At 40.1% G+C, this 24,865-nt stretch overlaps 2 protein-coding genes across 2 annotated transcripts in view; one reads left to right on the forward strand and one right to left on the reverse strand.

Annotated features, from left to right (window-relative positions):
• The window catches only part of LOC115381924 (nuclear receptor subfamily 5 group A member 2-like), a 57,815-nt gene extending 38,026 nt beyond the window's left edge, over nt 1-19,789 (forward strand). The window contains exon 4 of the mRNA XM_030083567.1: nt 17,618-19,789. Coding sequence (XP_029939427.1) covers nt 17,618-17,865 — 248 coding nt within the window. The 3' untranslated portion in view covers nt 17,866-19,789. The remainder of the gene's footprint in view (nt 1-17,617) is intronic.
• Nucleotides 19,790-20,442: 653 nt separating this feature from the next.
• The window catches only part of LOC115382006 (adhesion G protein-coupled receptor L3-like), an 84,832-nt gene continuing 80,409 nt past the window's right edge, over nt 20,443-24,865 (reverse strand). Inside the window, exon 25 of the mRNA XM_030083652.1 lies at nt 20,443-21,622. Coding sequence (XP_029939512.1) covers nt 21,488-21,622 — 135 coding nt within the window. The 3' untranslated portion in view covers nt 20,443-21,487. The remainder of the gene's footprint in view (nt 21,623-24,865) is intronic.

Consider the following 24,865-nt stretch of genomic DNA (forward strand, 5'->3'; position numbering starts at 1 on the left):
ATACAGTGGTGGTGATTGCAGGGGGCCTAAGACTATAAATGTATGTATAAGGTTCATAAAGTGCAATCCATGCACCGAGTGACTGCTTCTAGTGCTTTTTCATCACTCTGTTTTGAAGCTTGGTGAAGTGCTAAGCAAACAGGTGCTGATTGAAAACTATTGGACTCTCATCTACCTTTCAAACAAATCTTTTTACCCTCCATCCGTTTCCTTCAGGTTCCATTCTGATGCAGGAAACAAACAAAAAAAAGTTGCTCAAACTTTGTCCCCGATGGAGCCAAATCAAGCTAATCATGTTTGAGTGTCCCGACTTTTCTTTCATTTTCTTTCAACTCATTAGGAGCAGGTGGGAGTGTTCCCTAACGCAATGAACCTAATCCTTCTGTCTATTTTCTGTCAATTTTAGCCTAAGAAATCTAACATGGTGAGCAGTCAGCTCCTGATGCTGGTGGCCACTTTGGGAATTCCATGTAATGAGGCTGTCTAAAAGGCTTTCAGACTTTATCAAGCAATAAAAGCTCCAGGTCTACAGCCCGTCACTATTACCTGGCAATCCTGCAGACTATTGCCATTAAGGAGCAGTTGCAGTGAGCAGTAGTGGTGGCAAATGCGTTGAGGATCACTGCCTCTCACCCCTGACTCTTCTCCAAACATCAATCTCATATCTTACCTGAGAAACGTTCTGTCTTCCAATGGACTTCTTCAGATTATTTCCAAACGATATTTAAAATTCACAGCTCAGCTGCTCTTTTTTAATTTGTAGTGGGGAGGGGTGTAACAAGCTTTAGGGGACTTTTGCAGTGAATATGTTGGAACTGTTTTAAATGAAGACAGCTCATAGACTTGAACTAGGGATTTTAAACAGTAAAGCAACAGTGCTGACAACTACGCTATCCTGCAGAGATATGCAAAAGTTTCTGAAGTTTTTATTATCATGTAACTCCACCAAACCTTTCACAAAAAAGACAGATTATTTGAAATAATATTTCTCCTTTTTTGTCTTTTTCTGTGTTTTGTAACACAACAAGCAGTACTAGTGTTCAAACAAACTAAAGAGCTGCTCCAACAGCTGAGCAGTGCAAGTAGTGATCTCTTTGTGAATTCCAACACTTTCCTCCTGTAGTTGAAGTCATAACACGTGCAACCAAGCCTTTCACATTTTCCTGAATGCGATGACGGCTGCATGGTGGCAGTGGGATTTAATACGCTTTAACTCACTGCCCTGACAAAGCAATACAGGACATATTGCCTAAACTTCTGCTACCCTCTGTGGATACACTCACTAACTACCCCAGCAGTGAGTACAGCCAGACAAATGCTCCTGTAAAAGTTTTTTTTAATTCTTTTTTTTTTTTTTTTTTACAAAAAAGAAAAGCCTGCCTTTTCCATTCCTCTCCCTTCCTCTTCTGCAACGCTCCCATGTGGGGTGATTTAAGGCAGGTAGGCAATGGAGAAACTGTTGCCCTCCATCTCTCCCTCTTCCCACCCTCTTATTCTCCCTCTCCCTTGGCCTTATTACAGGCTGTCAGTTTATTATAAAACATTAGGAAAGCAGAGGGACACTTGCAGTTACTGTCCTATCGATTGGCAAGGATAGATTCTGTGATTTAGAGTCAGCCTCTGCTCGCGCCCTCCACGTTCTTGGTCTCCTATTAAGGCACCAGCGCTTTGCTTTGGCTATTGATGTCTCAACATTAACAGTTACAAGCTGCTACAGAAAATCAATGTTCAACTTTTATTACCAGCTGCATAACGCTGAGGACCTCCCGCCAGCTGGTACTTAGCAGTCGAAAGGAGGCATGGATGGTCCGCCCGGCACGTCAGGTGTTTTCTAAGTGATATCTGCAGTAATATCAATCATGTCTGTAGTATATGGGGGCTTTCAGGGGCCAGCCAAGGGCCTTAGAGCTTTAGAGGTACAATATAGGAATATACTGTATAACAGGCCAGCGAATTAGCGCACCCTTGCAAATATTAGGCTCTGTGTGAAAACGTAAAACAGATTAGAAACTTCTCATCATGAACTCTCAACCTATTCATTTCACGGCTACCCTCACCTCCAACTCTCTACCACACAAACACAAACAAGCGCACAATGTTCTGTCCAAATGTCATCAAGCTAAACTAGCAATCGATCGGCTGAACTACCAGAACCGACCACCCATCCATCACCGGCATTATCCTGGATGTGTGTGTTGTAACGAAGAATCTAAACCCAGGTAGGGTGTATCTAGAACGACTGAGGCCTCTCAAACATTTATGAGAGGCTACCGAGCAGCAGTCCAGCAGCCCTTCTGGGACAAACACCCCCTGGTTCAGTACTCTCAGTCCCAATCAATGGAACTCAAGTTCATTACACACTTTTCTGCCGAACGGCGGCAACTGATTTTTCTCCCCCCCTCCTCTGATCGCCGAACAGCCCACCATTGGGGCTACATTACACCTGCTTGTTTACGTGACTGCGTGTATAGGGGGAGAGGGAGACAGGAGTATGCTGGTGTGTGCGTGCGCGTGTGCATGTGTCTGTCTGTGTGTGTGTGTGTGTGTGTGTGTGTGTGTGTGTGTGTGTGTGTGTGTGTGTGTGTGTGTGTGTATCTGTGTGTATGTGTTAGAGAGAGTCGTCTCCCAGTGGGCAGAGCTTGAGGTTATCATTATGTACAGGTCGGTCTACTGCAATGCTAATGCTAATGCATTCTCAGTGGCCACAGCACAAGTCCCAATGCTGTGCTAGCAGTGCTGCTACTCCTCTCCAATTAAAGGCTGAGGGATGTCTGGTTGGGCTGAGGTGGACAGGCCTGGGCTACCTAGGCCCTGTGGAAAACAGGCTCACATTAGTCAAGCAAAACAGACTTAAAAAACAAATTGTGCATACACTGGAGTGTAACTCAAAATGTAGCCTAAACAAATATCATGCGAATTTTGCTGCACGTTTATGTAGTTCACTAACTTTTAAACAAGTCGATTTATTTTTCTTGTGTAGAACAATCCATAACCTTATGATGCTCCTTTTTTTAACCCCTACCATAGTAGGTTACTCTTTCAAATGACAAGTAAAAAATGTATTATGAAGCCAAGAGCTTATTTTCCGTATCTAATAGCCCAATTGCAAAACTATGGTAACTAAGGAAGCTAAATCAACAAACCTGAGATAGACTGTGAGTCTCATATGCTTCCACAGGCCTGCAGGACAGACAGTGTAGCATGAGAGCAGACTGTCACTGTCATGTAGCATATCCATCTGCCAACCCACCCCTGTCTCAACCTTACTTAAACATCACTTCCAAAATAGCTGTATAGACTTACATGGTCATTCTATTGTCAGTGTTTAAACCAGTGGCGGCAGTTTTGTTTTCTGCTGCTGCTTCACCTACAACTGAATAAGAAGCATCAGATATCTGTTTGTATTCTTTATCACTTCATGTGTGTTAAATGCTCAGAAAGGCAATGATAAAACACATTTAAAAAATGGTATAGTGTTTGTATTAACTTTAAGCCATCACACTTGTAACACTTATGGTTTTGCACTTTAAATATGTTCGAATATGAATTTACCTTTTTGACATAGCATTACATAAAAAAGTGTTTAAAGGACATTAGCAGTTTTATCCTCATTGCATTCCTTTATCTCATAATTTCTTCTCATAATCCACTAGAAAGAAGGGAAACCTTGCCCACATGTCCCTACCACCACCAACCCCTCCCTCCCTGTTTCTCTAGCAGTCATAGTCTGGTCATACAGCACAGAAACTTGTATAAACAAACTATGATCTAGGCCAAAGGGCGGTGTTGAAGCCCTTCATTATTGGAAAGTATTGCAGGTCAAATGTTCAATATTACACATATAATCAGGCAATACAGCCTTCTTTACACACCCAGCTTGTCAATCATTTGTGAAGTAGTAAAGCTCGTCACTCATTCAGTTCTCAGTACCTCAGAATGGTCTACGACATTATTGCCCTAACTTATTTCGGACAAATCTTTATGACAGGAAATTTATGGCCACTGGAGCTCATGATGTATCATTAGTGTTACTCACTGGACAATCATTACGTTACACAAAATGTAAACCTCAAAGCTATAATGCCTGAGCAAGATAACAGGAACTAGTAGACCAGAGCAAAAGGTTTATTAGTGCTGTTTTTAAGACTTAGTGGAATTTAGCTAGTTGATTGCACACTGAAGCCTCCTAGAAAAACATAACACACTGTTATGACACATTGTTAGCTTTGTCCCTCCTGGCATGTTGTTGAAACATGTGAAAAACATGGGCTCAAGGACCCACATCTTCCTCAGATCTGATGGATTCATTCAGGTTAACAAAAAACAAACCAAAAAAAAAAAAAAAAAAAGACAGAAAAAAGACAAGGGATCTTTGCTGGAGGTGTTGATACACAGATAATTCTGAATAAATAATTGCCTTTAATCTCACCCATATGACATTTTGAAACTGTTATTTGCAGTAAAAAGATACATTTTAAAGTGTTCCCAGTATAGATGGGTATGAAAAACAGTTGCTCTTTCATCGGATGGCGTCGGAATGAAGCTCTTCATTTGCCACTGATTTGTGACTGACTTTAAGCCTGCAAGAGTGTGTGACTGTGCATGACAAAATGCTGAGTGGACTAGCAGTAAAAATAATCCCCTACATTCACCTACCAGTCTGATATTACAAATGGAGCTGGCTGGCATTGCAGAACCGCCTGGCATGCGGATTGTCAGTCATTGTGTCCCTGTGTGAATATGTATAGTGTGAGGCATGTGTCGGAACTGCGGTAGTGGTAAGCTATATGATGGTCAGGTGGCTGCTATAAGATTATACACCCTTTGCTCTTTGAGCTTCTGTGTGTGTGTGTGTGTGTGTGTGTGTGTGTGTGTGTGTGTGTGTGTGTGTGTGTGTGTGTGTGTGTGTGTGTGTGTGTGTGTGTGTGTGTGTGTGTGTGAGAGAGAGAGAGAGAGAGAGAGTGTGCATGCAGAGAGAGAGAGAGAGAGAGAGAGAGAGAGAGAGAGAGAGAGAGAGAGAGAGAGAGAGAGAATCTTTGCACAATGTACTTTAAAGATACTTTACTTAGCGTAAAGGAACAGCAGAGCTTGAAGGTGAAGTCTGTGTGTGTGTGCGAGTGCATTTGTGTGTAACCAGAGATAGTGATTAAATGTTTTAAAGCACAGATGATCCAACAGTTGCTGTCTCTTGTTCTGCCTCCCTCCCTCTCCCTCTGTCTTCATTGCGCCCCCACCCACCTGTGATCCAGCACCCTCACTCCTGAGCCAGCTCCTTTCATGTTTCTTCGTTGTTGCCCTGTCGGATATTTAAAGCAACGATCCTCTGCAAGTGTCTTGGGATAAAACAATGACACAGATTAAACAAAGTGGAAGAAAACTGTCTTTTTAGATAGAAGGAATGTGGTCAGGAGGTGTGACACATTATTTAAACAATTAAACAGGAGACCTACGATCATTTAGTGTCTCTTTAACACACAGTAAATAAAAACTTTTAGAATGGAAAAAGGTAATTCTGGACAGTGTTATTTGTAATTGCAGCTCTCATCCTGTGCATACTGCCTTACAGTGTGAGGTTATACTCTGTGTACTCTGTGCCATCTGGTATTCTTATCCGCAGCTACTTGTGGTATCCCGCTCTTCTACGTCTTCACGGTGTGTGAGGAGACGTTTCGTTCAGATATGTTCATTTGTACAATAAAATAATATAATGCATAATGCAGGCGTAGGAAAAGCACTAACAATGAGTTCAATATAATTAATTTTAATCTTTGAAAACTGAATGTGTAAGAGAAGAGCAGTCAGCTTCAGAGGTGGTGAAAGTTGGAAGTGCTGCTTCTGAAGTACACTGAATATATAAGTAAAGACTTTTTTTTTTCAGCTGTAATCATTGATGAGTTTAGGAGGTGTAGATCGTATGCATGTTCACATAACAATATAAGCAGAGATTGAAATACTGGTGGAAAAAAAAACATCAATAAAACAAAGCTTTCAGAGCTGAAAAGTTTTGTGAAACACAATAAAATAAATGTAAAAGCTGTAAATACATAATTATGTCAAACTGAACTGTAAGCAGCAGAACAATTTATGCATATTGTAGGGAATTACTAATACCTTCACAGTTCAGGCTGTCTATGGATTCCTATTTTAAAGATGATTTGAAAGCCTGAAAAATTGACAACCAGATTAAAAAAATGCATTTTATCTTGACATAAATAGAAAGTTTGTGTCTTTATCACAAACTTTACATTAATTTAACTCCACTCTGCGGTTACCTTGTTCCCTCTGTGCTGTTATTTCTCTCACATGAAATCTGCCGACATAAGAGGTTAAAAGCAAAAGGCAACCCAGTTTCAGGAGTGTGAGGAGAGGTACAGATATGTTGTGAATGTAGAGAGAAAAATAAATATTGAAGTGAAATACAAAAAACTACAGTAACAAAACAATATAGTTTCTTCCCAACTGTGGTCATCCTGAAGATATGCTGCTCATTAGGATCTGTTGATTTTTGAAGTATTGAACTGGTAGTTCTTCAGGTTTTTTTCTTGCAAATGTGAAGAACAAGATTTCTTGGAAAACACACACTCAACAAGAACACTGTCTTTTCTCTTCACTTTCTGTGGCTCCTGGCATTTTACCTCTTCCAACATTGCAACAATGTATAATGAGCACTAAACCAGTCAGAAAAAAGAAACAGACCCGTTTCGTCTCCTAAAATTTACCCTAACAGAATTGATGAAACTCTCAAGCCGCAATGTGCAGGAAACACAGACACCCCGAACCACAAATACACTCTACAACAACTTTTGCATCAGACAAGCGCTGTTGTGGTTGATCCTGAAAATTACTGATTTCCTCAGATTTCCTTAAATTGTACATTTCAGTGTCCCACTGTCTGGCACAGCAGAAACATTCACCAAGAACAAGAAGAAGAAAAAAAAAATCCAGTTCGCTAAATCAGACCCAGCTTTGAGAGGCAGAGTGCAAACATGTCATTTTACATTAGCTGTGAGGAGGAGGGGGAGAAGGGCCACTGCTGCCATCCAATACTTAAGAATAAATTAAACCCCAATTTGCACTTGTGTGACAGGTCAGCTTTACAGGGAGCAAAAATCACACAGAGAACAAAGAAGTCCACAGAAAGTGTGGAAAGTATGTGGCACACTCTTTCTTCAGTCAGCACTCTACCTGCTGACTTCCATCATCAAATGAGGAAGGAGCAACAGAGGAGGAAGACGAGGCGGATAGATGTAAAATGAGAGTGTGGAGAAAAAGACGGAGTGAGAGATAGAAAGGAGGGGGGTGAGGGGGGCTGACGCTATGGATTAACTGTCCTTCATGCTGAAAATATACATCCCCGGGCGCTTGGCGCTGAATTATTAATTCAAATTTGTCAGAGAAAGAATGAAAGAAATCTATTGACGGGGACACAGGCCCTTTAATGGTCTCATTAAAGGGGAGGCTTCCCACACCATGCACCTTCTGTACTGCTGCAGGAGTTTTCGGGGCAGTGGAGGGTTGGGGAGGGGGGTACTTGACCCCCCAATGATTTTCTGTCACTTTATCATAAACAAGAAAGGTTGACATGCCCCTCCACTCCACACACCCTCCCTCCACCACCAAACAAACCCTGTGTGTAATTAGCCAACGGGTGCAAAAGTGCACTGAATGTAAACGAGGTTCACATGAATGTGTTGATACAGACAGACAGAGACAGCAACAACACACACATATGCTGCGCCTGGCTGTGCTGTTGCTGACAGTTACAAATGAAATACAAGGTCAAGGAGAGCCTGAAGAGTCACCTCACAGGTACACCAGTATTGATTTCTAATTCCTTCAAATTTTATTTATTCCATTTCACTGCTCTGGAAATCTTTTCCTCAGATTATACCAAAAACAGAGTTTGAATCTTTGATTGCTGTCCATTTTACTCTAGAAGCTGTTCGTCAAGACTTGCTGTCGTTAGTTCGTCATAGTTACATGGCCGGGAGCTGCTTGGAGGGCGTGGTAGTGAAGGCGTAGACTATCCATACAATCCAGACTGCATTAAGACGGTAGAAGACCTGGGACCTGTGGGTGCATCAGTCAGTCCGAGGCCAGCTCATTGAAAAGGCTTTTGGTTCCCACCTCCGGGAGGCCTAAAGAAGGGGCAATAAGAAGCGGAGTAGGGAGGACTTGAGGAACCACAGTGGGCTAAGCACCAGCTTCATTGCTGATTCAAGTCCCTCAGTATCCCTCTGGCAAATGGATTTTCATAATGCTGAGACAATGTGATTTTTTTTTTCTTTCTCACTCCAGTGATGTGATTTTTACCGCAGCAAGGCTACTAATAGCAGACATGCTAAAGGACCACGCTCACCATCGATTCATCTTGTACTTCATGTTGGTCTTTGACTCTACAGCTCCCCAACCCCATCACCACCCCCAAAGAGGAAAAAAAAATACTTATCATTTTTGAATTAACATTTATTATTTGAGTCTTGAGGTATTATGATGCTGTTGTCATCAGCATTTGTTGTCAGTCTCAGTGTTAGTCCTGTGATGAACTTATGAGCTGTCCAGTGTGAACCCTGCCTTTTGCTCATTGTGAGCTGGTATTGGCCTCAGCCCTCCATGACCATTAGTTGGCCATGGGGTTATAGAAGACAGGCGAATGGATCTACTGGCATCTGCTATCCACCGTTTTGTAAAAAAAAAAAAAAAAAAGTCCCCAAAACTTTCACTAAAGTCCATCCTGTGTTACAAAATCTTTACTCTAGCTTTAAAATGTTGGTCCCACTGATATTAACCTCCTTGGCTATGCCCATCTGTTGAAGTGCACAATTGCACAGCTACAGTCAGGACCAGTGGATTCAGGGTGTAAATTTGTTTTCCACTTCACCTCAAGATAAATCCCCAGCACCTTCCAGCTAGCATAGTCAATGAGAGAAGCTTGTCTCTTTCCTGCTCCAAGCACCTTTTCTCTTGTTTATTTTATCAGACCTAAGGCACATTTCTCTTTCTCCCAATAGCTCTCAACCTGCCTCCATCGTGCCGCTGAGCCCGCCGACCCATCCTTAGGCGACAGAACTCAACCATCCGCTACCTGTTTAGCTTAACAACAATAGCAATGTTGTCGAAGAAGGTTTAGATCTGACTTAATATATCCCCAACTGGATCATGCCTGCTTAATTCGCCTTCATAGCCGCATGGCATTCGGCCCCACGAGAGGCTTAAAGGAAGGTTTGATGAGTCGGCAGCCAAATTGAGCCTTTATGCTTTATTCTGACATGCTGACAATGTTTCATTCCCATTGGTGGCCTGTTTCCAGGAACTGTGAGACAGTTTGTTATTATGCATTGTTAGTACAGAGGATATTTGGCCTCTGGACATTGGGCTACATGTTAGCTTGAGGGCATGTAGCTACAGCGTGTAACTGTATGCTGGTGGAAAAAAAGGTCACTTTTTAAAATAAAGGGTCACTGCTTAGGGCTTAATGAGGCATTTGTTAAATCACTACAGAAGGTAATGAGTGTAAAGGATGTGTCCTGAAATCCTTTGACTGGATTAAATAGAAAATAAGATATTTCAATTTGTGTGATAGTTGTACTGTGTCTTTATGCATCTGCCAAGAGATATATGTTTTGGTTGTGGTTCCATATTGAAGCAAAAAAAAAAAAGAAAAAAAAAAGAAGAAAGCTTTAAGTATGGTATTAATGAATGTGCCGAGATTGCAACACACTTTAACCTTGTCCAGAAATTTGAAACACATCTTCTAACATGAAAAATGAATACAGATTTGAGGATCATTTCCATCACCATTTATCCAACTTTCTTATACGGAAAGAAAGCCAAGAGTGCTCATCGGAAAAGCCTTTTTCAAAGCCAACACCTTCATCACTATATATTTGAATAATTATGTAGTACTACTCAGATTTCTGAATCCCTGTATTAATCTCGATTGCTTTCCAGCAAGTTGTAGAGTTTTTCTGGGCTTAGAAACTTTATATCTATGTCTACTGTATATGGTCAAAGGACGACTGTGATCCGAGTTAATTTATTAGCCTTTTGTGTTCAAGGTCTCAAAGATCCAACACTAAATCTTTAAGAACATACAAATTTAGATCAACACAGATTTTTTTTCCTTCTTTTTTCTTTTTTTCCCCCAAACCTGTCTTTATCGTGGAGGCGTCTTATCAGGAAGGGGAATTCCCCAAATGGGACTTGCAGGAAAACAAGGCAGCTGAGAGCTCCAGGGAGCGGGCAAGAGTGTTTTCTGGCAACCATGGATGGATGAGGACTGTAATACTGTAATAAGGAAGCAGAACCTCCTGAAAAGAAAAAAAAAATACTTACATCCACTTGAAATGTTGTCAGTGGAGTGCTGATGAGCGCTGAGGTTAGGCGAGGATGTGAATTTTTGTTGAACGTGTGTGTGTGTGTGTGTGCGTGTGTGTGCGTGTGTGGGCAGTAAGAATAAGAATATAATGCTTTTCTGAAAATGGAACGCCCGTCTTGCCCATCAGGCCTGACGCACCGTTCTACTGAGGCGATACTGTTAATATTTGTGGCCATTACTTCTTTCTGCGTCCTCTGGCCCTTATTTGCTTTGACTGCACTTGTTGCCCTATTTTCCACACTGAGACACATATTGTAACAAGTGTACGGTTAAATGCACATGTTGCTCACTGTAGTAAGTGCTCTTTTTTTTTCTTTCCAAGTCAAAGGTCATTAGGTTCTGTTCTTTCACCGCCCCCACCTCTGATTGGAGCTAAGCCGTGAGGCAGATTAATAATGAATAAAGTAGCTGTGGACAGATAACAGTCCAGTAGGGTGTAATAAAAAGGATTTAGCCAGGACACAGGTTCAACTCCTTGCTCTTTGAAGTACCGCTAGCGTAGTAAAAGGTGCTTCAGCTTTGACAGGCTTGTATAAACGCTTGTGAAACTCCCTATTGGAAGAGCCAAGCCCTTAATTCCCACCTATGCAGGAAGTGACTAGTTTGTCTTCTCCTCACATTTAACTGGCCAAGTTTACTGACAGCAGTTCACTCAATAACTGTTTATGATCCAGGAATTTTATGTGTTGTTTTTGGACCCGGCAGAGAACACATGTTGTGAAGTTTGAAAGGCAGAGTGTATTGGTAGCATGTGACTGAGAGGTTTTATTGATTGCTGCACTAAAACTGTAACATGAGAGTCTGTGCTGCTCTTTCTTCTTCTTTTTTTTTCTTTTTCTAACCATAACTTTTGACCTTATCACAGTGTAGAGGCATGACAGGAAATACGGGGAAAAAGCAATAGTTTATTGCTGAACGGACCTGATGAAAAAAAATATTGTTTTGTCAGTTTTTTTCTGTTCTCATAAAAGCATTTTTTAACATTTGAATTGTGTTAATTGTGGCCTCCATTTAGAAGCATCTGGAAATACAGTAGATCTGATAACATATTATAGTTTCAGATGCTGCATTTATTTCATTTACAATCTACCTGCACTAGAATTTTTTTTTTTTTTTTTTTTTTGCATTATTTTAGTATTAGGTAAGGCCTCCTTATATAAATATACCTTTTAATTTTTATATTTTTCCCCATTGTTTTATTATCTATTATATTGTAACCTTCCTTTGGCACTACTTCATGCGCTGATTTTTCTATCCAATCTAAATAAATGTACTTGAGAAGTTTCGTTTTAATTTTCTTTTTTGAAAGCACTATAGGCCAGCCAGAAGTTAATATCCTGAGATGTTAAATTATAAATGAAACATCCACGTATTGTAATGTTGCCTTACTCTTGGTGTAGTGTTTTCTCTTTATTACCACTTTGGATTCTTACAGCCATAAACCAAGTGACACATGTTTGGTTTAAAAAAAAAAAAAAAAAAGATTCTGAACTTTGACCCCTATTGATGTTTTTCTTATTTGCTTTATCACATTTTTGTGTTTTTATTTTCACACCGCATTGTCCACTCTGTAGGGCATCTCTGAGATCAGAGTGAAATAATCGAGCAAGCATTTGCATGAGTGAATGTGCAGCATGTCTAAATGCTGTGCGTGCATGCGTCCCTAGAGCAGGTTGATTGTAAGGGTCGGTGAAAGCGCGTTAAAGCACATGCAGAGACATACACACCGAGCACAGAGCAGATCCTGTCTAATTAAAAAGCACAGCGGAGATTTCAGGGGTTCTGTCTAAGAGAGGATGAGTGCGTCTGTGTGTGTGTGTGTGTGTGTGTGTGTGTGTGTGTGTGTGTGTGTGTGTTTCTGCATTAGGTCACAGGCTTCAGCATGATTGCCCGTCAAATGAAACAATGTATTCTGTGGGACCTCGGGGTTTCCATTTGAGTATTCGGACGCGGCACTGGAACGAACTGTGGCTGTTTTATGTGAAAAAAAAGTTGATAATTAGTCCCTCAGTGGCTGAAGGATGAGATGGAAAGAGAGAGAGAGAGAGAGAGAGAGAGAGAGAGAGAGAGAGAGAGAGAGAGAGAGAGAGAGAGAGAGAGAGAGCAGAAGGGGAATGGGGGCATTGAAGGATTAGGGGAAAGTGCTTAGCACATTTAATACTCCAACCTGACATTGTCTGGGAATTATTGATCCTATTTTTTTCTGTTTCTGTTTGACTTTTGTTATAATTATTTCATTCTGTGGAAACTCTTTTCTATCGTTTCTCTGTCCTCACCCTTATTGCGTTTGAATGATCTTAAAAAAAAAAAACAGCCGTTTCGATTGGATTTGTAGCTAAATTAAACTAATTTCATTAGAATTTTTGTCTTTTTTTATTTGCCTAATTTGCATGTGGAAGTAGCTTTCAAGTTATTGTCATTTTGTTCTTTGTCTTTTTCCTTTTTTTTGGAAGCCCCGATTCATTATTTTTTTCAAAAGAGGCTGTGATAATTAGCAATTAAAATGCTGTCTTTTTGCCTCACTTTCTCCTAATTAGCTTGACAGAGACATTGGGCACTAATTCTCTATAGTTTCACCCCCAACATCCACAGTTACACAAATCAAACTCATCTCCACATGCATACGCAGACATGCACAAATATGAACAAATCTTTTATTAACAGCATGATATCACCTCATGTGCTCCTCCTATGATCTGGGTTCACCTTGTCATGTTTCTGTGAATTTAGACAAATCAGACAAAGAAATGTCTCTGGCATCCCTCAGCTGATTTTCAAAAAGAACATTTAAACAAATAAACGTAATTTTTGTCAGCAAATAAATACAGTTTACCTTTTAAAAAAAACAGTGAGCATATTTCCTATTGGTTATACAGCCTTGAAAGCATTGGGTGTTTATCTTTAATTTGTATATCATTATTAAAAGCTCAATGTTGTTTATTATATTGACACCAGATAATATACAAGTGATCTTTACTGCAGATGATGTAAAAATACTGAGTGGAAAAGAAGGCAAGCATTAACAGACTGAAAGCTCCACAACAAGGGCTACAGACAAGGTCATTCGACAAACTGGCAACTCACAAGACTGGGAATGGCACAGACACACACACACACACACACACACACACACACACGGAGAGCAGAAACAATGGGGTACAGCTGGTGACAAATAGGAAATGAATAGGAAAACATGTTTCTAACAAAATTATACACAAAAAATCCATTACAAGCAATTTTGAAATAGTCTCAAAAATATGGCATTGCAAACAACAGGGCCATCAGACAATGCTGTCGGCTGGCCCTGCTGCTGTATGGTGACCAAGAAACTGGGTGAGCAGGTGGAGCTACTCAGCAAGGTGGCCAGGAACCGGGACATGCAATCAGGACTGCTCTGGAGGGCGGACGGTAAAATGGGCAGCAGGCGGAACCAGTTCAGAGGGCGGCGTCGGAAATGGGCGGCTACGCAGTACTACTCTCAAGAGTGGCCTGGAATCTGAGCAAACAGTTGGGTCCTATCAGGACGACAGTCTTGTTCAGCAGGCGTGGCCAACCAGGGGCATGCATGGAAAACTAATAAGCAAGTGCGGCCTTTCAATGGGTAGCCCACAAGTTGAGTGTGCAGGCGAGGGCACTTTGGAGGCTGCATGGTAAACTGGGCAAACAAACAGGGCCACTACAGGGGGTGGTCCAAATATCTGAGCGAACAGTTGGAAACACTCGAGAACAGCCAGTAAACTGGGCAAACACTTGAAGCTGTTTGGGAAAGTGGCCGAGGCACAAGTGAGCTGACAAGACCTCCAGGGGCCATGCAGGAGGCTGACATGGTCTGGATAAAAGTCCTTCATGGGGCTAAGCAGGAGGCGGATGTGGTCAGAGGAAAACCCCACTGGGGACTGAACAAAAGTCAGACTCGGTCAGAGGAAAAACACCTCTGAGGACTGATCAGGTGGCTGATGGAATTGATGGAAAAGCCGTTCCAGGGGCCAAGCATGAGGCTGATATGACCGGAAGAGAAGCCTCTCGGAGGGCCAAGCATGAGGCTGGCAAAGTCGGTGGAAGAGCTCCTCTGGGGGCAGAACATGAGGGTGGCAAAGTCGGTGGAAGAGCTCCTCTGGGGGCAGAACATGAGGCTGGCAAAGTCGGTGGAAGAGCTCCTCTGGGGGCAGAACATGAGGCTGGCAAAGTCGGTGGAAGATCCCCTCTGGGGGCAGATCATGAGGCTGGCAAAGTTGGTGGACGAGTCCCTCTGGGGGCCAAGCATGACGTTGGCAAAGTTGGAGAAATAGCCCCTCTGGGGGCCGAACATGAGGCTGGTAAAGTTGGTGGAAGAGCCCCTCCGGGGGCCTGGCAGGAGGCATGGCTACAAGGATGAGCACTAAAGCGTGTGAAGGTGGGTCCTCTGGGACAGCCTCAGAGGGGCACAAGAGTTGATGGGAGGTTGGTCCCTCTGGAGCTCCTCGAAAACTGGAGAATGAGCTGGCAAAGGTGGGTCCTCCGGGACAAACAGATGAGCAGACCATTGCCCTCAAAACCCCCTTGAGGCAATGGTGAGGAGTAATATTGAAAGTATGGCTGAAATCCCTCTCAGTTTCTGCAGTGGGGGGCCCTCCACAGAAGACATGTTGCGCAGTGCCAACTGTTCTTCTTGACTTGGGAAACTAATCCAAGCAACTCATATATTCCATGGTCTCCCCATGGCCATGGTGCCAGTCGGTTCACTACGTCTTCCATTCTGTCTGTGTCCATTGTTTCTTACAGCTCTTGCTTAAGACAAAAATAAATGAAAACATAAAAACATTAACTCTATCTCCTAGAGCTCCTCGGCCAGGCCAATGATGTTTGCTGGAATCATTTGATTTTTTTTTTTTCTTCAGTGCAAAGTAAACATGGACACAGAGAGAATTTTACACTCAGCATGAACTACAAACCAAAAAGAAAGCTATATATTTTTTTAGATATTATTGAAAATATCAAAGATACCATCATGAATTGATTTGTACAGTGACAGGAAGTGGTTAAGGATCAAGCCACTCATTAGGTACTAAAATTCACGAGAAGCACACAAAATATTCTTGAAAAATATAACAAAAAACTGATTGATGAACACAAACAAATTTTCATAATTTCACAACTTTCTGAGAAACTTTTACTGCATATTTAAATCTCTACATGTGCAGATGAAAGCAAGTCATATTTTTCCTCTCTTTTGTTGACCTGCGTAGGACGTCTGTGTGCCATTGCTTAAAGCAAATTTATGCTCGATCTGGTTATCTTATGTAAGCCTATATTAACACTTACATTTTGGTGTTGGGGGTGTTAAAGATGGTTCAGGAGTCTGAGAGAGGGTCGGGTAGCTGACTGGCAGCAGGAAAAAGCACATGTCATGTTTGTTTGGAGGCTTCTTTGTCACAGGCCACACCCCTCCCCCTTTTCCTGCCCTCCCCTTGGCCTTATTTAGCCCCCTGCCGTGTCACCCAGAGGTCAGGGTGAGCATGCACCATGGTAAACACCAGCTCACACATACACAAGCAGACGCACACACACACACAAACACACACGCATACAGATTGCAATAGCATGGTAGAGTGCATCATAGATGGAAGTGCCTTGAAGGACCTGCTTCTCATTCTCTAGACCTCATTAGCTGCTGATTTATCTCCCCCTCCTTCCTCCTAATGCTCTGGGTGGGTGGATGGGGTTTGTGTGTGTGTGTGTGTGTGTGTGTGTGTGTGTGTGTGAAGGGGGAGCTACGTTTGTAAGAAAGAAATATGTTGTTTTTTTTCTTGGATTTTTGTGTGTTCGTGTGAGAAACAGAGAAATAGACAGACAGAAAGAAAAAGAGAAGCTGAGATTTACTATGAAACAAGGTGATATTAGATACATTGTGTGTGTGTGTGTGTGTGTGTGTGTGTGTGTGTGTGTGTGTGTGTGTGTGTGTGTGTGTGTGTGTGTGTGTGTTGGTGCGGAGGTGTCAACTATACACAGGGACTCTGTCATTCCACATTAGCCCACTGTGAACACACTCGACCTGGGGTCAAACAGATTAATAAAAGATCACACAGGCGCACACACAGAGCTGCTACCTAATTAAATATTCTGCAGCCCTGCGCTTCATAATCATGACAAGTACACACAGCGCTCTGCTCCACCATTATCCATTTAGCAAATTTTTCTCTTGTCTTGCAATAATCTGCTTAAACCCCTAGTGAGCTTATTATTGTCAAGGAAAAGTGCTTATAGCTGTGCAGAAAGATAGGGTTTTGAAAAATGCAAAATACATTTTTGCACAAAGAATTATTAGTGAAAAAAGACTATCCACTGAGATGAATTTCTGTATGTGAAGTGCACTGGGTATTTAAAGTTATAGTTGACTTTTTTTTTAATTCCAGCAGATTCAAGCCTGATAAGGCTGTAAAGTTTTTCATTTTTAATTGATAACAAGAACACATTGTTTTGTTGTGATGAAAAAGTATAAAAAGGTGAGTGAAGGCATCCGATAAGAAAAAGCAGCCTGGCGCTAATATGACTACAACTCTGCCCTGCATAATTTATTGACTCCAAGGGAATTAATCTCTGAGGAGAAGAGTCTTTTTGCCTTTACCTGATTCCCTGTACAATGTAGTCCCAGGAGATGATTCAGAAAAAGAAGAAGAAAAAAAAAAAATAAAAGCAGGGAGGAATATTTCATCATGCAGTTTTAGCCAAGTGAAAATGAGCCACAACCAAAGAATCTGACTCGTAACACTGTCCCCTGATAAATGAAGATCCTAATTAATCTAACCTTTATCTGTAAGAATATGAGGCACGGTGCCTTTGTACATTATTTAGGTTAAATACTGCTTTTGATTTGTGTCCAGACTGTGTAGACCTTAAAACTATAAACACATGTCCCCCCTCCAAAAGAAAAAAAAAAAGGGGGGGCCAGGTTTTGATGGAGTCTTTTCAGAGAATACCTTATTGTTGTAATGTACAATTACAAATAGGTGGAAATAATTACAAGATACATTTCATAACTGAATAAAATAAATTATTGGCAATTTTTTTTTAATGGTTCTGAACACTCCTAATTCTAAACAAAGTTTTACTGTTTCAGGCCTATATACCACAATTTATGCCCCTAACTTTAAGTGTCAAATTGCCCTCTACCCGATCACCAAACCCCCGATCCTCCCATAAATCCCTACTTTCTCTCAAATATTTTAACTCAGCTAACGGTTGTCTTGCCTCCTTTTGCAGATGTCAAGAACCTGGAGAACTTTCACCTGGTTGAGAGCGTCCAGGAGCAAGTCAACGCTGCCCTGCTGGACTACGTAATGTGCAACTACCCGCAGCAAACGGACAAGTTCGGACAGCTCCTCCTGCGACTACCTGAGATCCGGGCCATCAGTCTGCAGGCCGAAGAATATCTTTACTACAAACACCTGAACGGCGATGTGCCCTGCAACAACCTGCTCATTGAAATGCTGCACGCCAAGAGGGCTTAGGAGGGTCACAGCCCGTCTGCAGCTCCAGAAACTCCAAACAATGCCATTACCAAACTGAACTCCCAGCTTACAGCTGACTGTGTGATGGTCTGGAAGGACGGAGAGAAGCGAACATTTAGAAACTCTTGTTTATATCGAGCTCATTTGGATGTTCAAGTTACAACATGAAGTGCAGATCTGGACAAATACATGTGCTGAGACTTTTGAATAATGAGCACAGGAAAACAATACACAGATGGCTTTATTGTAAAGAAAAAGAGAAAAAAAAAAGAAGAAAGAGAGCAGTGAATGTCTGAAAGAAGGGCCGCTTCTCCTTAACTGCACAGAAAAAGACAGTGTTGAAAGGACGAAAAGAAAAAAAAAACACCTGAAGCAAAGTCTACATTTGACACGTGATGATATTCAGTCGTCTGCGCAAGCAAGACTATCAGACGGTGCGACCGAGACCTTAAAAAAAATCACAACCCTGAAGTGTTTTAGCGCTGGTGTTACGACGAGAGGCTTTTTGTGCCGGGAAAGGAAGTTGACTAACACTGCCCATCTTTCAGACAGCTTTGTGACATGACTGGTGGCTTATTCTGTGGATGATCCTCCTGTGTGCTCTTTAACTAAAACTGACTTTGAGCTGTTGTTGGTACTGTAAAGGCAAACAGACAAGCAGTCAATCAGGCGAGACTCTTTCGGTGTCTGGTCTGGTTTTTCAACTCAGACGTGCCCTACATGGCAGCTGGACCTAAATAAGAAGGGAAAACAGAAGGTTAAAAAAAAAAAGAGGTCTGGAGAAAAAAAATACATTGAATAACAAACAAAATAGGCTAATAAGAATACTTTTCCTCTTGTAATGGAAGTCATTTGCTCCTCGTGCTCACCTTGTGGTTCCCCTTTCTTATACAACCTCCCGAAATCATCTTAAACTATGTACCTCAGAAAGACCAGTTAATAATGTCAGCTTAAATAATTGTATTTATAGCCCTTTTTTCCTGCAAAAAAATAAGAAGAAAAAAAAACACATCTCCTTTTTATCATTTCATTCAAACTGGAACAAAACAAAGAGTGATTCTGGAGACTGAGAAGGATTATTCCTGCCTTTGTCCGAAGACCAAAGCCTGCAGCAGTAGAGAAGAAGGTAAATTACAAATACCTAATAATCAGTATTATAAGACAAAAAAAATTGTGATGTCACATTTATGTGAGTCTTGCCTTATTTCATTACCATGCTAGCTAACCGCGCAGATGTGAATGAAAATATGTACAAATATATATATAAAGTATTAATGTTGTAAAAAATTAAAACAAAAAAAATGAATTCAACAGGTGTTTACATTCATGGGGTCATATGGGAGAGAACTGTGATGAAGCATAAATTGCAAAGCAATGATTTCCTAAAAAAAAAAAAAAAAAAAAAAAAGGAAAAAAAGAAAAAAATTAAACATGAAATCAGCAAAGTTAAGAAAAAGATCCCTCTATCTGGCTTTCTTTGGTGTGTGTACAGTGTTTTTTTATTATTATTATTTTGTTTTGAGCAGTACTTAAATTATGTCGTGAGACACTAAAATCAAAGAGGAATCAAACTTAAACTATAATTTTCTGTGTCTGCTGGCATTCAAACATTACATTTTTGAGCATTGCTGTAAAAGATTTCCATTTCATTCTCAAACATTTTATTTGTAAAAGTTTTCTCTTTTTTTTTTTTTTTTACAGTGCTTTGATCTTATGGATGTACAGTATGTCACTGGTTACGCTTAACAATGAAGATAATTTATTGCGTCAATAGGTTTCCATCTTTGTGTTACATGACGTGAGGTGTCCACACCAGAATAAATTTGTTTACTGTAGCATGTTCTTGTTTTGTTTCCATTAGTAGTTCTGAGATGCAGGTCTAGAGCAAAAACAATGGACTTAAAAAAGAAAAAGGAAAAGAAAAATAAGACAAAAAAAAAAGAAATCGCTGCAAATTTTCTTAGTCTTTGAACTGTTCATGCAAGTCTGTATATTGAAAAAAAAAGTATTGTATTTAAGTAAGTAGGTGTGAAAGATGTTCGTGCCACATCCATTTTTCTTCCTGAATTTCAGCCCACATCATTGTTTTGTCTGGTTTGCTCTTATACCAAAGACTGCATCTTTCTCTTGTCAGTTGTGACTTTCTAGTATTGTGTCCAAATTTAACAGAACTTGTTTCTTTTCTTAGCATACCATATGGCAGCCTAAATGATTCTCATGCAGAGTTCATCCATGTGTACAGTAGCTGTTACTGTTTTTATCAAAATGTCCCAGCACTTAGTTTTCTCACTACAACCTGTGGTGGTTATTTTGTCTACATTTTGTTAAATAAGTCATGGGATAATCAGTAATCTTATAATGGCATGTTTAATGTACAAGTAACCTTACTCCATTGTAAATGAGCTGTCCTGATTATGGGCTCCACCAACTGTTACACTCATCAATTGTGTCTAATGATCAGACAATCTGAGTGATCGCCAACAAGGTTTTGCAGCTGCCTTGGACCACCTGAAACACGCGGGTGAACTCCACATGCAAGCAATGTAGTCAATAATATGGCTTTTTTTTTTGCAGAAATCCAACTCTTTAATGCATGTCTGCAAACACACTGCTGACTCCATCACCTGAAAAGATCTTTTAAAGCGACAGTTTCAGACGTTTACGGCAGAAGCCTTTTTAGGTGACACAGAAGTCAGAATAAAAAAAAACAAAGACGTGTTGTGAAATCTAGCTGTTTGCTTCATAACAAAATGTTAGGTTACACAGCCACTGTCAGATTTATAGACTTGTATGCAGGATACATGCTTTGTCAAGGACTTAAACAATGCCCTTTGTGAATAATAAGCTCATGTACACTGGCAACACATGGATACACCAAACATCAAAATGCCGTTTCCTTCCCGTTTGTCTATGACTTTTATCCCTCCTGCTGAATGCTCCTATCATCACCTGGTCCTTGGGAATCTCTCTCTATCTTGCTCTCTCTCCCTCTCTCTCTCTTTGAAGCTAATTGAATTTTTCCTCATATTTCAATAAATAATTATTATGCTTATAACATCAGATTCTCGCTTCCTCAGCACACTAATGCTGTATGCTCACATTTTTCTTTTGTGTTGAAAACTTGAAAATGACACTGAAGCAACCTTTGTATATGATCACAATAACACAACCTGTAGCAATAGGAGAGACACATTCAAATGAAATTCAAGAACAATCAGTTTATAGTATACAGAACAAAAATAATAATAATAATAATGACAATAATCATTTATGCACAATGTCACTGTTCTGCTTTAGGCTGATGTTATCGTGTCTTCTGGACCTGTATTCCACCGTTTACAGAAAACTTCAGTAGGGAGAGCAGAGGAATCAGAGGGGATACATGATGACCTCCGGGACGTCAAACCGAGGATATCACAGTTGCAAAATGCAGAAAAAAGAAAAGAAAAGAAAATTGCAGTTTATCTGGTAGACTGCTGTTTTCAGGTTCATGACATAAAGGAAAAACAAAATAAAACACACAAATTTTTTTTTTTTTCGTTTACATAAAAATACCAGGAAGTCTAGATTTGAGGCATTACATTAATATTTTAATATTTAACTAAATATCATGCAATCCAGCTCAGTCGACAGAGACGAGGCTGGGACTTTTCTGAGGTTCAGGGCTGCGAGGGAAGCAGGAGGCAGTGAACTCAAGCTCCATGGGTACGTGAAGACTGCACCCAGGCGACAAGGTGTCCACTGGAGGACGAGGCTCCTGGATGAGAGACAGAAAGGACATGTGAGACGGACGGTTTCCTGTCACTTTGGAAAACAGCAGTTAATTACGCTGTGAGAACACAACCATTATAGCAATTTGTCAAAAATGTGATAAAGTGCTTAAAACAATTTGATGACTCATTGCAATAAAATATGATAATTATAAATAATTATAAAAACACATATATATATAAGATATATACTTATATATATATATATATATATATATATATATATATATATATATATATATATATATATATATATATATATATATATATATCATATTTGACATGACAGTGTCATATGACAGTCTTAAGTGTATTTTAATGAACGAGGTTCAGCTCTAATATTTAACCGTTTTTAATAATCAGTTGTAAATCATTTTTAACATTCAAATATTTCTAAATTAATTTCAATATATTTTCTGTGTTAAAGGTTTAAAATACATTTATTTAACAAATGAACCTTTAAAACAATTTTATATAAAATCTAATCAATAAAGATATTCCACTAAATCTTCGTGAAGGTTTGACTCCACATATACAAACATTTACACTTTACCACAAATGAGAAATAAATTTTATTTGATCTTTATTTTTTTTGCAAGAAAAGAATGCAAAACTTTGGTAGGACAACGTCTCTCATTATTGTATAATGGCATGAAACCTCAGGAGGAAATGTTTTTTTCTGCATTTTGTGTGGTCATCCTCACAATTCTCAGTAACTTTGGGGAGCCTCTAACTCACTCAGGTTCATTCATCTCGTTTCATCTTCCTTTCTTTCACTAAAGCAATGAAGCTGCTAAATACGGTGCCGCAAGCCATGTTTGAGTAAAAACATCACTTGTAAATTCAACAACGGCCAACTTCTTTCAGTCTATTTGTTTAAATTTGTTTTGATGAGGAAAATCATACAAGGGATAATTTATTTCCTGTGGAGCTGAGGATAATGTTAGCGGTGTTCACGTGCAGCATTAAGGATGCTGGTCACAGACGGGCAAGCGGCCAGCTCGATCCCCGGCGCACAGCGTTGAAATCCTCACTTGGAGCTTGGCTTGCAGTGCCTGGCCTCCTGTCTGTAAATGTGTTAAACCTGCTTTCACTCGCCCTGAATTTGTATAAATAATGTATATACATTTATCCACAGACTCTAACAAGTGCAGCCTCAGGTGAAAATACTCAGAAATGCATGCTATGCGCATCCCCGAAGGTGGACATCAGCTCCAAACCAGCCAACTCAAAAGATAACCACACAGAGAGCAAGGGGAAAAAAGCACAAATGAATAACTTGCCAAAAGCAACATAAACACACACATACGCAAAGATTTTTTTCCTCTCTCGCACACGCGCACACTGAAACACGCACACACGCATAAGACACGCATGCACACACATACACACATACGGACTCACAATGCTGTCAGTTTTCTAAACAAGTTTTCCTTTCCGTCACACAAACAGCCCCAAGTTGTGTCTGCCAGTGTTATGTGAAGCTTTTAAACTCTGGAACCACATCACTCGTGTTTACCGAGATGCGCTTGTATGTTTCCCTGTATTGTCAAGCACATTCAAAGGGAAAAAGACTGAGGGCACAAGAAAAAAAACAAAAGCTTTTGGAAGTGTTCCAAGATCGCGAGAGAAAAAAAAAAAAAAAAGTGCAACTGAATGCTGGAATATGTAAGTTTTATATTCAGTTGAGTCTCAGGCAGGCCCTCAGGCTCTGCAGGCCTGAAATAAGCACACCCGCTCCAAATAAAACAAACGCCACTTGGTGGCAAAACCTGTCTTAACATAGACAATATCTGACCACACCAAGCACAACTTCTTACCACGTGAAAATATGAGGAGGATGAGTTTTACTTCATATCGCCAAACCTGTGCTAATTGGTGTTTTAAAACCCAATGATATCTGTTCTGATATATTTTTTTAACCATTATAAGAATGAACTTTTACTGTTTCTTTTTTATTTGATTTATTTATAAATCACCTATGGACAAAAGTGTTTACAGAATGCCACCTGGAGTTTTGTATCTCAATGTTTGACACTTTCAGCATCATGTTTTTGATTTATTTATGTATTTTTAAATCTTTTTTGTGTTAGGAGAAAAGATTTTTTTTCCCAACACAACCAGCAGGTGAACTGCTGTGCTGAACTTGCTGCGTTGGACACATTTTTACTAACCAACATGCTTGCACACATATTTTATTTATTTACTAGTTCTTCCTCGTTAAACGTCCCTGTTTATATACTCTTGGGTCAAATTGTGTGTGTGTGTGTGTGTGTGTGGGGGGGGGGGGGGGGAGTGAAAAAAAAATACTGCATAATTCTACATTTATATTAATTAAATGTCATTGTCACACCTAAATTCTGTGACTTTTTACAAAACGCAAAAATCATAGGACCTGTTTCTCACCTACCTGAACATGCATGTCTTGTTAGCTTAAGACACTATTAAAAAAAAAGAATGCTAGGGCTGTTTCATTTTTTAAAATCTTATATTTTGAATTGTAATAATACACACAAGGAAAACTAATTTGCAGGTGTGTGAACTCCCACAGCAGCTCATTAACCAGTGCCCTCCGATCACCAAGTGCACAGGACGTATGGAAGGTAAAATGTTTTCATAACTTCAACTGGCAATTGTTTTACAAAATTATACAGTCATTCTTCTTTTCAATAATTAATTTTTCTTTTTCATACTAATTTTTCAAAATTGGATTAGGACAAGCGGGACAAGTCACCCCTCCGTCACAGGACTAACTCAGAAAAACACAATCAAAAGTCAGCAAACATTTTTTGGAACATTGGAAGAATCAATAATATCTAGACAGAAACTCACTTAGGTGCAGGGAAAACATGCAAACTCTGAACAGACAGACGTTGCTTCTGTGTCGATGCTCCAACTTGTTGCTCTGAAGGAATACTCAGTCGCACTGCCACATTCTGCCTCTCTGTCAAACAATAATGTCAATTCCACTTAGATGTATACTCAAAAGTAAAGCATTATTTGAGTCAACATTCTGTTTGTCTTGAGGGATTTTCAGTCTCAAATATGTGGACTCAAAACTGACCAAACAGCAACCAGAAGAAAGAAGACATTATACAAGGCCTTAGGTAAATGTCTGGCATTCAAATGAGAAGGAGCTTGGTTTTAGTTTAACAAACACTCATGAAATTAACTTTTGCTGGCATTTTATTTAAATGTTTACTTAAATATTGGAAGTCTTTTCAGCTCAA

The sequence above is a fragment of the Salarias fasciatus genome, chromosome 23 (genome assembly GCF_902148845.1).
Source record: "Salarias fasciatus chromosome 23, fSalaFa1.1, whole genome shotgun sequence".
Taxonomy (NCBI): domain Eukaryota; kingdom Metazoa; phylum Chordata; class Actinopteri; order Blenniiformes; family Blenniidae; genus Salarias; species Salarias fasciatus.